General features: G+C 49.8%; 3 protein-coding genes across 3 annotated transcripts; all 3 read left to right on the top strand.

Annotated features, from left to right (window-relative positions):
• Positions 1-997: 997 nt before the first annotated feature.
• MYCGRDRAFT_104327 (uncharacterized protein) lies at positions 998-1,630 on the top strand (the record flags this gene model as incomplete). Its single annotated transcript, XM_003853169.1, has 1 exon — positions 998-1,630. A coding segment is annotated over one exon (288 nt), but the record flags the coding sequence as incomplete, so codon positions are not given.
• A 1,486-nt stretch (positions 1,631-3,116) lies between these two features.
• Positions 3,117-3,984, top strand: MYCGRDRAFT_92885 (uncharacterized protein; the record flags this gene model as incomplete). The annotated part of the gene is made up of 3 exons (XM_003853170.1): positions 3,117-3,215; positions 3,269-3,337; positions 3,391-3,984. 3 exons carry the CDS (start codon positions 3,117-3,119, stop codon positions 3,982-3,984), a joined length of 762 nt encoding a protein of 253 aa, XP_003853218.1.
• Positions 3,985-5,310: 1,326 nt separating this feature from the next.
• On the top strand, positions 5,311-13,921 carry MYCGRDRAFT_92884 (uncharacterized protein; the record flags this gene model as incomplete). Its single annotated transcript, XM_003853171.1, has 14 exons — positions 5,311-5,355; positions 5,552-5,602; positions 5,765-5,818; positions 5,932-6,206; positions 6,643-6,745; positions 6,800-6,892; positions 6,960-7,152; positions 7,260-7,392; positions 8,020-8,896; positions 9,256-9,514; positions 9,690-9,941; positions 10,052-12,927; positions 13,445-13,543; positions 13,742-13,921. The coding sequence occupies 14 exons, from the start codon at positions 5,311-5,313 to the stop codon at positions 13,919-13,921; spliced, it is 5,490 nt and encodes a 1,829-aa protein (XP_003853219.1).
• Between the last annotated feature and the right edge of the window lie 3,945 nt (positions 13,922-17,866).

Below are 17,866 nucleotides of genomic sequence, written 5' to 3'. Positions count from 1 at the left end.
CCCAGCAGACTCTATCGTGCAGGCGGGAAAAGTACTCGCGGTGGAAAACTTAATCGATGTTCTGTGGAGGCAGTGGTCGAGGACTTTGCGGGGTGATGCTGGCTCGTAAAAGCCGGTGACTGGGTTCCGGGACTGTTGACTTCGATGCACGCCTCGTTTTGAGGATTTCGGCCCTTTTCGGAGTTCAGGGGTATAGAATTACTAGCATCAACCCTGACCAGGTCTACAGCGATCGACGTCGGCAATGTCTACACCACTTCAAGTTGATGCACAGCACATGAACCCCTCGAAGCAGATGCCGCTCGATTTTAGCCTTCAGATCGTGGGCCTGATTAGTGTGAGTCGGGATGACCTAGTTTTGGACATCACTTTCACAGGTCACGAGACTATGTCTGCTCGAATGCATCGACACTGCAACAGCCCGACAAGGATACCGCACTCATCGTTGAATCCATCCCGGCGCTGCCATCTACGATCCGTGGACTGCATGCAGGAAGCAGTGCTTGCGCCAAAAACTCAATCGATCCCCTTTTCAGGCAGGTATCGACAGGTTTGAAAGATCGTATTGGCTCGGGAGTACTCCATGGGGCCGGCACTTCTCCTCGCCATGGGTCCAGGGGTCGTGCAATCTTTCTTCACGCCTACTGCTGCATGAAGGCAATCCTGGTCATCGGACTTGACGGAAAGCAATGCCACAACGCTACCACGAGAGCGGCATCTTCTGCCATGACACAACCACTTGCATCGTGTCTCGAACTTAGATGTTGTAACCTAGTTCCCCGTCCTGGATCCTGACCGAATTGATGTCTCGTCACCGCCATCAAAGCTCCTGTCATGCGTCATGAACTCCACTTTCTGTATCGAAACAGTCTGACGGAAAGCAATGCCACGATGTCGCCATCGAGGCTCTCACCGGTGAAAGACAGTCACCTTAGACATAAAAGACGGCCGCATTCCCCTCGATCGCAGTTTCTCTTTCTCATCACAACAACAAGTTCCTCAAGTCATCCAACATCCCTCAGCCAACATTCCACAAAGCAATTCGGCTCGAAGCACCAACGTCTTCACACACAACAAAGCCACCATGAAGTTCTCCATGAGCACCATCATTCTCGCCGCTCTGGCCGTCACCAACGTCGCAGCTCTGCCAGTCGCTGGACAGGACGAAAACGCCAAGGTCCGCCGCGACGACATCATCGAGAGGGCCCCAGATGAAATCGAAAAGACCAAGGATGAACAGGATGACCACGTCAAAGTCCGCCGCCAGTTTCCGCTCTGGGTCCCACCAAACGCCTGCCCGACGTTCCCGCATTGCTGAACAAACATACCACCGCGAAACCGGATGCGAGGAGTATCATTGCTGGACACTTGGCTGCACTCCTTCGTCCTCGTTGAGGTTTCGAAAAATTCGTACGGTCGTGGAATCGAGTTGGAAGGTTTGATTACAATTGATTGTTTGGCAATGTGGAACACTCTTTACGCAGGATCGGAAGATTTGGCTGCGGCTGATCGCACGGCAAACTGGCACATTCATTTCAAGGGGGGGATTGAAATTGGGCACGGCTCCACGAGCATCTTGCAATGCCATATCCGTACTCATAACGTATCGAATGCTGTATTCGCGAGTCGCATCGGAGAAGTTCTCGCTTTCTGAACTCTTGCGTATTGAACCGTGCTCAAATCCCACCAATATTGCTGGACCGACATGTTCTGCGCACCACTCATCTCGTACGTCCCACGCAGGCTTCTCTGCCGTTTTGATCGATGCTACTCCTGCGCTGATCCAGAGCACGTCTTACTCCTGTCTTCAGTAGAGCCAACGTTGTCCTCCACGAGCGGTCGACATTCCTGCTCGGCCTCTCAGCCCTGCAGCAGAATTTGTACACTGACTGGCAAGATCTCAATCAAACTTGATCCCCTAGTGTATGCACAGGAATTGCTCGTCGCCTGAAAACTACCAGTGAACTTGTTCTCTTTCCACAAAACTCGGAAGCCGATGTCAATTCACAGCTTCAGCTCCTTGGGGCCTCCCTCGAGCTCTTCACGCATGCTCTCCATCTTAACATGCCAATACCAGATCCCGTTGCTTGTAAAATCTGCCGTGAACTTACTTCGAGCATCCGCACCGATTGCGTAGAGAAAGTTTCCGAGCATGCCACATCACAACTCCACGTCTCGAAATGTTCTCCTTGGTGCAAAGCGAGCTGGACCTTGGTGGAGTCTGACTCACACTCTAAGAAACCATGAAAAGCTACGACTTGACGCCTTGATCTTATCCTTTGTCGAGGACTTGCGGAGGAGGATCGACAGCGACTCGATTGCGAGACACACGGGCTCAGAGACCTTCCCGTCATAATCAGGATCTCGCAGCAGAGCGTACATAAGCGGAGGAGGGATGCTTAGGGTCGAAGCAGTGACCGTGTCTCCACGCTAGAGCCTGATTACGTTAATTGCGAACGACACTCAACGTCTTTCATTCAGAACATCCCGCCTTCTTAGCACCTGATCGTCTTGGCGGAATGTCTAACAGCAGCGTGATTTTGTACCGACGGTCAACTTCCATTTTGCTTTCTTCATTCGGCGCTCCTTGGCACGAGCTCTCCGCTCATACGCTTCCGAGAGTATCTTGACGATTGCGATCTGCCCCTTTTGAACGAAAAAAGCAAAATCGAAGAAGATCCGATCTCAAACAAGATTCGACTTCGCTCGAACCCAGGACTTGTCTGCAAAGCAGTCCGGCCAACCGTGGATGTTTTGAGGCGGTGTACCACAGACAGCAAGTATCGAAGCTCGTAGCAACACAGCAAAAAAGCAATTCCCTCATCTCTCATCATGGCTGTCGAAAGAGCAAAAGAAACTCGCGAGTCCAGAAAACCTATGTCCATCTCGTTATATTATTACAAGCCCTATTTCTTGCGAAGCGGCCAAATGGGTGGTTTTACTTGATTGGATGGAGGGGAAATCTTGTTGAACATATATCTCATATGTCAGCCCGGTGTTTGGCCGAGCTTGTGAATATCTTGGCGGGGTTGGCTTCAGGAGACAAGCCGAACTTCACCAACTCCAGTTCTTCCATCTCAGCACAAACATCGCGCTCACGGCTTGAGACAAACAACATGGACGACGCAGCGCCTTCCGAGATCGGTATCGCACGGAAGCGCAAGCGCACACCACCTGCGTCCTCGTCCGCAACTCTGTCGATGGCTGAGTCCGACGTACGTGCTCGATTCTTCGAGTCGTGAAAGGAAACTTCAGCTGACATTGGCAGGTCATTTCGTCTCCACAGCGCAAGAAGAGCGCGCCCTCGAAAGAAGAAATGTCGCTCCCCGAACGGAAGGTATGCAGCAGAATGAGGAGGTTGAGGGTTCATTTTGAGCTGACATCACCCAGGACCCCGAGCAGGAGCCTCATCCGTCAAGCTTCCGACTTTTCGACCTTCCTGACGAACTTTGGGTCAAGATTGGACAAATGGCGGTGGACGAAGACATTCGCTGGCGCTTGAACATGCGCAACCTGATCGCTTATGCCTGCTTGCCGGGTCCCACAGGACCATATGCCGGGGTTCTGTATCCCGACATCACGCAGTCATGCAGAAGACTTCGGAAGGAGCTCATACCATACTACTACAAGTCCCTCCCGTCGTTCTGCATTGAGCTCGACAACGGATTCATCACCGGTGCTCTTGGAAGCTGGCTAAAGGCCACGGACCCCAAATACCGATCATTCCTGACCAGATACACCGTGACGGGTCTGGTCAAGAAAGAAGCCCTGGTAACTGAGACCGGAGGTGTTTGTTGGTGTGGTGTTGGATATAGCGACGACTGTGGCGAGCTGGGCGAGGAGATTGACGCTTGTCCCGACAGCGACTTCGCGTTCACTGAATGGGTGCGTGACAAGCTCCCCGTCGACTTCGATGTCGTGTCCAGAAGGCTCGAGGGCAAAGGAGAAATGCAGACGTACGTGGACACGATCGCCTTCAAGTAGAGTCGAATAAGGATGGGCAGCGCTGTTAGCAGGCGCTCAAGGAGGTGTCAGAGCGATCAGCAGAGCGATAACGTACGGCAGTGGTCCTCTTCTCGACAAGCATAGATCTAGACAGCCGTTGAAGACCGAAGATCCAGGCAGCACTCTATGACTACGAGACTCAAATTTCTGTTCTGCATCTCCGTTGGCGACATCACCAGTAATAATCGTTCGCTTGTGGGCAGCTGCCACTGAGCCTCGTCCGAGCGTTCCCTTTAGACCTGTCCACTCTGCAACTGGTGATCTTCTTGTAACGCCACTGTGTGTCTTCAAGTCGTCCACCAGTCCCCATTCTGGGTCTTGAAAGAAGAGATTTGACAGTCCCATGGTTCCAGAAAGTCCTGGGTTGTTCCACTGCTCGTTCACAAGCAAGATTTCTACTAGCCAGATTGTCAGAGCAGTCAATATGAGACGTATTCTTGAATCCTCATATATGAGAATTCAAGAATACACGCCCTTTGATGAGAAATGAGAACGTTGTTGAAGAGAATAATTACTGAAGAGACCCCCGAGTTCGCCGCAACACCCCCGAGTCCGCCGCTCGTAATATCCGACATACACCCGCGGCGTCGGCTGTGTTGCGGCGGACTCGAGGGTCTTATATATGAGGATTTATTATTCAATATGAGGAGGTCACTGAATTCTGAGATGAGAAATGAGGACCCATTTACTGAAGAATTCTCATACTGACTGCTCTGCAGATTGTCAGCATCGACACCCGAGCATGACAGGCATCTTGTATTAGAGCATCCCGTCCAAGCGCAGGAAAGGCAGCAAGGTCAGCACTATCTCGAACTGCATTTGTGGCATTACCTTGAACTGACGAAACGCAGGCCGACTGAACTTTTGCCAGCGCATCTCAGCAGAACGCACTTGAAGAAGCCTCGCTCAGGACGCAGCCAACATTAGCCTACGTCTCAAGTCCAGCCAGCCATCGCAATAATGACTTTCCGCCTCTTCGACCTGTCAGACGAAATATGGATCAAGACCGGAGAGATGGTCGTTGATGACAGCCCAGCCGGCGTTTAGCAAGACGATGGCGTGCACGTCAGTAGACTCTCTGAAACTCCTTCCATCACTCGGACATGCTCCGTCTTACGCATGAACTTCTACCATACTTCTACAGCACCAAGATCGACTGCCTTATCAGCGAAGACTTCCCAGTACTGTGTACAAGCGAGAACGATGTGGAATTCCTGGCTCAGCAACATCGATCCGAGATTTTTTTGCAAGTGTCAAGGGCGTCGAGATCTGCGGACACGGGCCCTTCATTGGCCTAGAACTACCATGGCTACCGGGCGATGCGATACCGAGCATGATAGACTAGCGGCGGTGAGCCTGAAGCATGAGCACTGATTTGCCCGGTACCTGAGATGTTACTGGAACGTTGAATTCGAAGTCGACTCTAAAGCGCTCAATCGCAGCGACGGCCACTTTCTGCAAAGTATCGGCAATGCTGCCTTTTGAGCTTGGAGATCCGTTGATGTGTCGTTTGAGAAAGAGCTCATATACATGATGCTGCGAACAGGCAGCCCAAGATGTATTTACGCTGTCGAAGACTCAAAACGTGCTCTGTACCGTATGTGTCTAAATCCATAGGCTCTTTCAGTCATTTGCGTGCTCAGCTGGCTAGGTCGGCTAGCGGACCAAACTTTCATGTGAAAGTCTTGGCACTGTCATACCAACCTCAAATTCGAGACGCAGCTTCGGGACACTAAAATCTGAGCAACATCATTCCAAGATGCGCGCAAAACCAGCAACACCGTCCACGAAACACAGCCAAACGGGCGATGAAGTATGTATCCCCTACCGCAAGCAGTACGATTCGAAAGCTGACCGAACATTCAGCCATCATCCTCAAGGTCACCTTTGCAAGCCACCGAGAACATGAAACCGTCTCCAAAACAGCGTCAGTCTGCGGTCCCTGCAGTTTCACCACATCTGCCGCTCGAAATTATCTTCATCATCGGCAACATGGTCCTCGAAGACCTGCCGCCAATGAAGCTCGTCAAGAACCAAATTGTCTTCTACAAGTTCAGCAAGAGGTATCAACCAGAGGAGGGAACAGAGCTACCTGCAGTTCTACAAGTCTGCCATGCGCTTAGGGACGAGCTGAGTCCGAGATACTACCGAGAAACGGTTGCGCGCATTGAGATCAGCGATTCTGCGAAAGATCGCAGACGGTTTGGACGCTGGCTACTAGCAATCGGACCAGATGCTCGGCGGAAGCTAAGAAACGATTGCGGGTCGGACGTTATCCGCGTTCCTTGGCTGTGAAGGAACGTCTCGGAGGGGTTGGGGTGCTCTCTGAGGTGGAGGAAGTCTATTAGGTTGCCGCCAGACCGGAGTTGGAATGTTGGTGACTTTGACATACACTTTTCTGTCGGACCGCATTTATATCTTAGGATTTAGAGTGGAGAGTTGCATTTAGAGGCTCTGGGTAGAATCATTCAGTTTTCTCCCTTGACCTATAGTTTTCAAGCAAAAGTCCGACCAATGGCATGTTTCTCTTCAATGAACGGCACTCCGATGGGCTCCTTCAGCTGCAAAGCCAGTTCCCCTTTTCACGTGCATTTCTTGGCGCAGCATCCCTGTCAATTGAAATTTCGAAGGCCTCAGAAGTTTCAAGCTTGATCAAAACACAAACACGAACATCGAGCTTCACCGCGAATACGCTGTCTTCATGGCGCACACTCCGAACGATGCCACGGGTGATGCCCAGGTCAGTCTTTACACGATGTATCGTACGGCGAGCTTCAACTAATGTTTCGAGCAGGAATCCTCGCCTGGCCATCATCACCAAAACATCGCCGCCTCATCTTTTCCAACCACCGGTATCTCCGCTACGGCCGCAGAGGACTGTGCAGAGGTGAGCTCTCTTCAACGAAACATTACACCTCGAGACGGCGCAGAGAGTCACTGACACCTCAAAACAGCCGCTGACTACGAGCACGGAGATGCAGCCTGCCGACTCCGGAGTCGCCACTTCAACTCCACTACCATCCCTTACGACAATTGACTGCAGCGAAGCACAGCCATTCCGCCTTCTCAACCTGCCAGACGAACTCTGGACCAAAATTGGCAAGATGGTCATCGACGAGCTTCCTGTCACCGATATCGACATGCACGGTCTGTTCGAGGACGACTGAACCCAGAAAGATTCGCCGCGCTGAAGGTGCTCGCTCCGGGTGTCAAGCCGCCCGCCATCCTCCAGACGTGCTCCAGTCTGCGAAAAGAACTACGCCTCGACTATTACAAGAGCAAGATCACCGTCTCGATGGAGCAGATTCCATACAAGAAACAAGAGTTGGTCGGCATGTATCTGCGCTCGATCGGTGCGGATGCGAGGAAGGAGATCTCTGGATCTATGTATGGTGGCCTCGTAAAAGAAGCGTTTCCTACGCCGCGTTTGCCAATGGTCTGCTTCGAGGACTGGGAGATTGAGGTCGAGTTGACTGCAGAGCGCACTACTCAAGACTGGACGGAGGACTGCGAAATATTGCAGTGGAACATTACATTCCTGTGAAGTCTTCTGCTTTCGGAAGTGTGCCACCAGATCTAACGGTCGAGTTGACTTGGTCTGGTGGCGTGCTTTGCGCTTGTTCAAGCTCCATTTGGAGCAAGCACAAAGGGGTGTGTTGCTCGAGACGGATCTCATGGACCCATAGAAATACTACAGAATCAGTCTCGGTTGGAAGTAGGTAATCATGTTTTTCGCCTCCGATCCTCGTTCACAGTTGTCTCGTCTATCGCTGCCCTCTTGTCTGAATTCCTAAGCCAAGCACAACATATGCCTGGCTATTCCTGAAGAATGCTTTAGCCGTCTCTACCGCTTTCGATGCGCTTGTGGTCTTGTCTTTCTCGCGCCTTATTGTGCGCTTTGTCTCCAACAACATGTTTGGTGAACGAGCAAACGTGCCGTCCTTCTTCTGAAAGCACAACCCAAGACTCCATCAATTGTCTGCCTACAAGCATGCACTTTGTCACGCTCGCCAGAGACTACTGCAGAAGCCTATTGCCGTCTTTCAAAATCCGCCAGCATACCAACGATATGTGGCCTCCTTCGAGCCACGAAGCAGCCCGTACGACTAAGCATAAGAAGTGCAATCAAGAGAAGACCGAACAGGGGCAAGACGAGGATAAGGGAAGTAAGAGGGAGCAGGCAACAAAAAGAAAGGAAGAAGCAGGAGAACCGAGCAAGTCGGAACAAAAGCAAGAGGAGGCAGAGCAAGAGCAGGAAGAGCAGGAGGACACCAAGCAAGAAGAGAGAAACCAGGAAGACGAACAGGGAATACCAAAGGTTGATTGCCGCTCTCACGAAGGCGATCCACACAATACCAATGATCGAGACGGTGGTGCCGAGGAAGACGGTCAGCAGCACAGCTCACCATTACCTTTACCCACCCTCACTCTTTCCGCCGCCGGACGCTCAACAAGCCTCCTCGACCTACCAGAAGAATTGTGGATTGAGATCGGAAAGACAGTGATCAACGACCTACCCATCACCACCATCCAAGCCATCGCAGACGTCAGCACTGAGTACAGCGAGCGCTGTGGACACATCCACTACCAGAACATCGACACCCTGTCTCCTCGACCTCTTCCACCAGCAATTCTTCAAACCAGCTCGGCTCTCCGACGAGAGCTGCGGCCCGTCTACTTTAGCGAGAAAATCGTTGTCGAGATCTCCATTAGAAGCGCGGCGCCGCGACTCCTTCTCTTGGACCGATACATGGAAATTGTTGGACGCTCGGCTTGTCAGAAGATCAAGGGCGTTGTGAGGTGGGATCGTTTGACGAAGGCGACACATACGCCGGATCCGTGCTATCGAGGTATGTGGGAGAGGAACTTCAGAGTCGTTTATGGGGAGGCGGTGCGTACTGAGGGATGGGAGTCGGATGGTCTGTTCTGGGATGTGACGTTTGCGTGAAGTCGATCCCTTCCTGGGTATCGAGTTAAGAGCTTTCGAAGATTTGGGAGTATGACTGTTCTCTAACCTATTTCTCCACTGTCGGCTTCCACGTCCACATCAAGCGCCTCGTCGCGGAGATTCATGCGATATATGCCGGTCTGCAACTCGATCGTGATGTTGTCCCGCCACAATGTGATGTCCTTGCTCTTACGTCCACCCAAAAATCCCTTGACGGCAGCAATGCCCGTACATGATGTAGATGTGCCCGTGGTGAATGCGCGCTAGGGTGAATTTTGACATGTGAGATGTTTGTCCGTAAGCTTCGCCGCCGCGACTTCATCACCATCATCTCCAAGCTTAACCGCTTCGCCCTCGATACTTCCAGCACATTGGCGCATCTCACTGCCAGCGAAGACCAAGGATCTCCCAGCGCTACCATAGCAAGGCCACCGGTACCAGAGGAGCTTGCCCAAGCATTCGCACGCCTAGCCGCAGTCGCAGCCTCAACATGTAGAGATCCCGAATACGACACTGAAGCCTTCCAGACCGCTTTCCTTGACCATCAGTTGGAGTCTGCCGGTCAGTAAACACCAAGGATCACGATTCCGGATAGCCGCGACCACAAACCGAGTTGAGGACGATGGACAACCCACGCCGCCGGCCACGAGAAAGAAGGTGGGTAATCAGGAGAACGAGTCCGACAACGATGGCGCATCCTTCGAAAACAGAGATAACGCACTCTCATCTCGACCAGCGCAAGTTCCAGATACAATCTTCACCCAAGGCCAACCTCCAGATGCGCCTGCAAAATCTTCACTTCATGCTACAGTGGAGGACAAGTCCGAATCGCCGGAACCATTTGCGGGTGGCAAATCATACCCAACAAATCCACCTTCGAAAGTTCTCCCGCGGGTATTGTCCAAGCCAAACCTTTCCTCGCGGGGGCTGCCTCCACGCAAGGTCACTGGTCTTGCGCCAGATTCTATGAAGCCCATTGCCGTTGGTAGTAAGACGTTCTTGAAGACAGAGGCCACACGCAACAAAAGGTTGGATTTATACGATTCTGAGGACGATCTCGATCTCGATCTTGACCTGGCATCATCGACACCGTCCAAGGCGCCCAAGGAATCGAGACACGAGCCCCCATGGCAGGCAGTACATCAACAGCACCGGGAACGAAGCTTTCTTCGAAACGGCAGTCTGAACCCAAAGCTTTGGAGAGCTCTTCTTCGTCCATGTCCGAGGCAGAATCGGACCCAATGCTCACGAAAGGTGGCAACAAGCTCAAGACGAAGGCCTCAAGCTCTGTCCTTCGTACTCGTGTCAATCTTGGTGATCGAGGCACGGCATTCGGCTCTGGTGGGATCCGACCGAAGGGCAAGCAGAGTGTCCTTTCCAACCACACCATCGGTACAGTCGGTGACGGGACGAAACCGACGTTCGGACCAGGCACGCTGGGCAACTTGATCAAGAAGCCGAGGAAGCATCCAATCTCCGAAAGCGACGAGCACGCGGACGAGAACGTTGATCTGTCGACTCTGGACGATCCAAGCTCTCACACACTGACACCGAAATCGTACTTGAGCGATCGGAGGGTGTCTGGAAAATCGCCGCGTTTGGACAATGGACCAGGCACGACCACGACCGCGGAAGAGCAATCTGGATCCATCCCGCCGCTGAACGCATCTGAAGAGGATCCGCCGATACAGAGCGTCAACCAGCGTAGGTTCCCTCCAATCGAGTTGTCGGACGGCGAGAGCGAAAGCAATGCCGTGCGCCCGGACGACCCGACTATGCTTCCACCGTCGCAGCCTCTTTACTCTGCAATGCAGCCATTTCTCGAGCCAGGGACGGCATCAACATTCACATTCCCATCTTCCATATCTCTGAATGGGATCGATCTGTCGTTCAGACGCACGACGAGGACGGACTCCTGCCACAGTAGTCTAGGTCAGATGATCAACAACGTCTACCAACTAGCCGATGATCTCCAGCACAGCGCTGGTGCTGCAACCTCGATTCCCATCTACGAGGTCCACAAGATTTCCACCGGTAGAGTTGTGGAGGTTTATCAGGATGCAACGATCGACGCCATAGTCACCCGACTCGGACAGATTGACGGAGACAACCGGCGGGGCGAGATGGAGTCCCGACTCATTCAATTGACGTTTCAGACTGTCATCGACCAGCAGAAGTGCCGCCGTGTGGCCAACAGCGTGGGCAATGACATGAGAAGCCGCGAACAGAAGCTTTTCCAGGCCCTCAGGAATACCACGGCAAGCAATGCGCACCAGGGTACGACGGACTGCGACTACCGGAACCAATGGGAATTCCTGCATCAGTTGCGCGTCAAGAACTGTGTTTTCTTCATCATGCTATTCCACCCTTCCATCGCCAGGGCCATCCCGCGGACTTTGATGACAGTGGAAGAGGCAGAAAGGTGGGAGGTCCTATTCGGCAATATCTTCACCGTAGCAAGTGGACGCATTTCCCAGCATTTGGCCGGTAACCTCCGCGCTTGGTATCAGATTCCGCAGCAGCCATCAGATAGCGTACGTGCCCGCGGGAATGGATTTTTTGGACGATGGGTCAGCGTTGAAGATGCTATTGAATTCGATCGCAGAGCTATGGGCGATCCGAGTCTGGATAATCATATGGTTCTCCCTTCGGATGTGATCTTTCACCTCGGACCGCTTGGATACGACGAGCACAACGGTATGCAGAGCACCATTCTCGTACAGACCACACATCGCGACCCTTGGCTGGCGGATGAGGGAATGCCAACCGCCATGCGATGGACATTCGTCCCAACCAAGAACGTGGAGCCAGGAACTGTGCTAGGTTTTATGCCTTGTATGAACTCAATGTCGGAGTCTGAATACCAGCTATCAATTGCCAACAAAGACTCCGGCGTTACCTATCACTTCAATCGAGTCTTTGGGTCTGTCTCTTGTGTTGAGTTCGTCGCCAACGAGGAGTCTGCGAATGCCGTGCTTGTCTCAGAGCGGGATGAGGACCCGGCGCTTCGCAACTACGCCAGCCTGCGAGTTCCGCTCATGGCCACGAAGAAGACTACAGTGCTTCATGCCGTGCGAGTCTACGTACCTGGTCGCAAGCAAGCGAGAATTTTGAACGCTCAAATGAGCAAGGCCTTGAGCGGCGAGCACACCACATCAGCTAAAGGACCTTACGATGTGACACTGGCGGAACCTATGCAGGCAATGTTGGGCGTTTGCGATTCAGAACAGTCCATCCTCTCCCAGCGCCTTCAAGAAAAGTACTTCAATCGCAACCAGGCGTTACAGGCGGACCAGCTCATACAGATCGAACATGCCGACGCCGTGCACTTTACGGCAATCCCAACCGTGGACTACAACGAACTGGAGCGCAACGGCAACTTTGACAAAGAGTTCGATGAGGGCATGAAGCAAGCTGCCAAATCGAAGGAGGCCAACCCCGCGAGCGTGATGATGTCCAAAGTCCCAGCCGTGACAAGGCGTCAAGTCGCTACCATTACGACTTCCGCTACCCGTCTGCCCTTCCTCACATCAAAGGTGCAAGGCAATCTTCCCCAGCTCTTGGTCGGTGGACCTCCACTACCGCTTCCTCATCGCTTCGAGAGGAGCGAGGGCAATGGCGCTGGTCAGGCTGCGCTCCTCATGCTCTACGCCATGACGCCGATAAGACGACTGCTTACGCGAAGTAGCTTGTTCCGAGAGTTCTTCCAACCTCAGTGGGAATCCGTCGAATCACCAACGGCAAGCTCATCGAGAGACGCACAGCGCTCGGACGCAGACACTCTCCTCCGCGCCATCAATTCTGCGTTGCTCGTTGCTGACGAACAAGAGGATGGTCTTGCGGTTGTCACCGATTTTGACGACGCATACAATGCAGCCGTACAGTCGTTGTGCCCGGCAGAGAACAGATTGGACCCGCGGAAGCACGACCCATTCGACATACTCGTCAATACTCTCCTCATGCTGTTGGACATCGTTCGACTGCCAGGCGCAAGGCGAGAACAGCTCCACGGGCAACTCGAACGCGCCATCCAGGGCCCAAAAAGATGCGGCGTGGTTAATGGCAATACTTCATTGGGGCTCGCCTCTGACAAAATTCATCATGGGCAAAATCTTGGATCCCTGGAGTCGTGATAACGTTGCTGCCTGACCACCCTTCTACGACTTCCATTTGAACATTCCATCTTCAGCGTCGGACCAACCAGTCGCCCTCTGGAATCTCATCAAGAACCAATACAAATACACAGAGGAGTTCAGTCTCTCGGTGATACCCGTGCTAATTGTTGTGGACTTGAGACGTCGCATGAAGACAGATGGAACAGGGACGGTCATCAAGAGCAGAGGGGGGAGGAAGGGGAAGAAGAAAGCTCAATCAGCCACCAAGAAGTTGCGAGCGGTGACATTGCCGGCAGAACGTCGAGCTAAACCTGTGGATCATGCACCCATCGTCCTGAGAGACATCGTGATGTAACATCTCTGAACGTAGCTGCAGTTGTGGCAAGCTGTTCATCAACGTCAACAACGAGAGAGTCTGGGGTTCTCGGGACGACCTGTTTCAATATCACCAAGGAGGCCGCCGAACCTACCGACGGTGCGTCTGCAGCCGAGACCGCGCGTTCCAACGCCAGTACGCAGGCTGCGAAAAAGGTGCACGAAGAGCCGAAGGGGTCAAGGATATTGAGAAGCAGGTGGAATACATACCACAGGCAACATCAAGGATGAGGGGACGTTTAATAGACTGCAACAAGAATGCCTGGATTCCGGGAGCTGAAGCTTAAAGTCAAAAAAGCCGGATATTAAGAAAGTCGGACATGTCGAGGGACTCGGATATGTCGAGAAAGTGGAAAGAGTCGCGGAAGTCGGACGGGTCGAGGAAGCGGCGCGAAAATCGGACAAACCGGGAACGAGGGAAATCGAGAAAATCGGACAAACCGGGAACGAGGGAAATCGAGAAAGTCGGACGAATTAAGAACGGGGAAATCGAGTAAGTCGGACAAACCGGGAACGAGGGAAATCGAGCAAGTCGGACGAATTGAGAACGGGGGAAATCGAGCAAGTCGGACTTGTCGAGAGAGCCTAATAAATCGAGCAAGTTGTACAGCACTTGTTCCTAAGTGTCCGTGACAGGATTATTGTTACTGCGCATTGTCTGACTCAGAACAAAGACCTAGCACTTCATAATAAGGTAGGAGAATGACCGACAAGCGACAAAGATAAGCAGTAGCCTAGTCCGGGCCTCTATAGTTATCTACGAAGTTAATTATGTTCCGACTCCCTGTATCTGCCTCCCTTTGCCGAGGATGCGGAGAATATTCTTAATGCTAAAAGGGTCGGGGATGCCAAGACTTCAATAAACTCTAATTTCAATTCCTTTACTCCTTAAGGTTTGGGGTCGCTAAACTTTATATACAACTATACAACATTAACATACTATAAATAGTAATATATTATCGCTCCCGTTATTACTACTACGATCGTTATAACATTTTAAGCTACTAATCTTGTCGTTACTATTAAGGGTAGGTATATAATCGCTACTTAAACTTTCCGTCTACCTATAGAAGGAGACTTAGCCGAAATTTAACTATTAGCTATCCGACAGCTCTATAATACTACCCTCTAACGACAATAGCGGCTATACTATCGACTAAGGGCCTTACTAATAAGAGAAAGTAGCTAAGGAAGGCTTCTTAGCCGAAGAAGGCTCGTAAGTAGTCGTTAGGGCGTAAGGAGTCGTTAGCGCTAATAACGCCTAAACCGGCAATTTAGCTACTAGCCCTCCCTACTCTAAAACTACTACTACTAATATCTAATATTACTAGTAAGTTCTACAATTTATCTATAGATATAGCTAACTAACCTCGTTTAAAAATTAGGTTAATCGGTTAACTATAGCGATGTCTAGCTCCCTAAGAAGGAAGTTAATAGTTAGCTATCCTAGGATTCGACTACCTTAGTAACTCTAACGTCCTTAAAACGCCTTAAAGTTACTAAACCGACTCCTAAACCGCCTATATCCGTTCTCGTACGCTACTACGTAACCTTTAATAAGAAGTAGTTATACGACCCCTTTAACTATATCTATACCGGTATCTACTAGCCTATTACCGACCTTATTACGAAGGCCTCTAGTATAGCTATAGGGCATATAATAACGTAAGGATTCTACTATTACTTAATTAATAGGACGGCTATTATATTAGCTAAGAAGTACGCTAAAGCGACTTAAGAGCTATTAGAGAAGGTTGTTATAATAGACGTAGAGGTATAGTTTATATAGATTATACCGCTTATTAAACACTTTAAGGGCTATAAGATAACTATTAATATCTACGAGTCCTAGAGCAATAAGCGTAGCGGTAAGCTTATTATCGCTAAATCGTCTAATTATATAATGCTCTTAGAGTCTAACTAAGAGTAAGCCCCTTCCTTATAATAACGTAAGGGAAGGAAGTTAGCTAACGATAAGATAGTAGATATATTTAAAACGACTATCTGTTATAGGGTATAGTCCTAGTACTACCTACGATATCTAAGTATACTTTATTAGTAGCTTTACGAGTAGCTACCTTCGTCTTTTCTCGCGTCGAACCTTCGATTCGACTTCCTTTAGCTAGAGTATATTAACAATCTAATATCGACTTCTTATTTCCTAGTCCCGTGTTACTATCGTAACGTTTAAGAAGTGCCTTAAGGCTATTAAGTACGATAATAAGTAGTATAGTAACGGTAAGAGTAAGCTTATAATAGGGTATTATATTAACGGCTATAGTAAGTACTTTAGCGTTCTCGGTATATACGTAAACGAGTAGAAGGCTATAGTACTTACTAGGGCTACTATCGTTTAATCTATGCCGGATTATATTATTAAGAAGGTCGTAAAGATAGATAAGGATACCTATCGTAGTAAGAAGCGTCCGGTTGTAGAGCCTATACCGATACTAGCGCCGGTACTAGCGATACTAATACTAATATAGTATCCGCTATAGTATTAACTACCGGCTATACTAACGCCGCCTATCGATACCGTACCGCGGAGTAGTCCTCTACCTACTAGCTATTCTATAGCTATAGAAGAGACGTATATAGTAGCTACGTACTACCGCTAGCTTAGACGTAAGTAAGAGGTTATAGCGGTAGCGTTAGCCGAGGCTACAATCGCCCTTACTACCGACTTCTAGAATATAGGCATAGTAAAGCGCGAGCCGGACGCTAAGTTAGCTAAGTATATGCCTTAGACTAGCGTCCGTCGTACCCTATAGTCGAAGAAGAATATTAAGGCCTTCCTTAAGAGTATATATAATAGTAGTAATAATAGCGAGTAAGATATAGCTTATCGACAGCGGTGTTATTATTTACGAATTCGAGCGTTCGAGCGTACGGAATAGATATAGATAGATCGTTATTTTAGCGTAACCCTCGGAGGCTAGCTCTTAATAACTAGCCGGTTAATTTCGTTAGTATTAAAGACTATCTTTCCTTAATAATATCTCTTACGCCTCGTAAAGAAATAGTATTAATATAATACCTAGTTGTCGTATTATCGTCGTATAAAGGAGTTATAGTCGTTCTAAAGTTTTAGAATCTAGCCGGTACGATAAGAAGTTACCCTCGTAGATTCGAAATTCTACGCCGTACCTCGTTTCTTAACGACTATATATTGCCGCGAGCTAATTGTTTTTTTGTATTAAACCGTAGACTATACTATATACGTCTATATATACCTTTTAATAGTCCGGTATCGTTATTAATATACGGTATAGACGTAAACATTTCTAAATACTACCGCCGCTAGTCGGAGTTAGATCCGACGCTAGCGTATAATCCCTACCTCTCTATCTCGGCGTTATTTAGAAATGTTTTACGGACGACACTACGACGAATATACTATCGATTTCTACGATCTTAAGTCTTATACTTAATTCGGCGCGTAAGCTATTATATAAAAAAAGAACGAGTATGGTATAGGTAGTAGCTATCGAGTAATAATTATAGAAGATTTCTACGAAGCGACGACGCTAGAGTTCTTAGAATTCGAGGATCCTTAAAATTTTAGTAGCTTCGAAAATCTATACTAAAATTACGCGCTTAATTATTACGTAACGACTACGCGGTTAAATAGAGTATTTTTTTTTTAAATAGTAGCTTATTAGCCGTTCTAAAAGACGCGCTATTTAATACTATTAATAAACGTATACTTTAGTGCGCGAATCGTATATAAAGAGGTAATCGGGTATATCCGGCGCTAGTAAATTTCTCCGCGGGGGTAAGATTCTAGGGCTTTAGCCTTAAGTTTATAACGATTCGCAACATCGACATCCGCACTTCCATTGCACACCCAATATTGACCCGATTATTACCAAACACGCACTATTCGAAAGCCCTTATTAAGGCCGTTCCAACGAACCCGCATTTACCCCGCTGCCCTTAAAACCTACGCCGCTACTAGAGTTTAAAGATTTACCTTGTTACCCCCTTTAGGGTGCAAATTTGGAACCTGAACTCCGGGATTTGGCCCCCACCTCCGAAACCTTATTCCGACCTTACCTCCCTTAGCGGTGTCCCCCGGGCTTAGTAGCAGATATAATATAGGTTACTCGCAATACGTGCGTCTGCTGCGGTTATGTAACGTAAGGGCATGTATATATAACCTGTTACAACGGCACGCGAGTACGGAGGTTACTCGCTGTCCGAGCAGTTATGTTTGTTTCCGTGTATGATAGATACTCGAGTGTGTGGAGCATGCAGTAATCCTGCGAGTATTGACTGCAAGTGCAGCGGCATCGCAGTTGCAGTGCATGTTAAAGAGAACCAGTTACACATGTACTCAGATATACGCGATAACCGCTTACCCTCGATAAGCGGTTACTGCACTCTGCGAGTATACACACAAGCAGGTACTGCAATGCCTGCT

The sequence above is a fragment of the Zymoseptoria tritici genome, chromosome 4, assembly GCF_000219625.1.
Source record: "Zymoseptoria tritici IPO323 chromosome 4, whole genome shotgun sequence".
NCBI classification, from domain to species: Eukaryota; Fungi; Ascomycota; class Dothideomycetes; order Mycosphaerellales; family Mycosphaerellaceae; genus Zymoseptoria; species Zymoseptoria tritici.
Note: the sequence above shows the minus strand (reverse complement) of the source record. Positions and strands in the feature narration are given on the sequence as shown.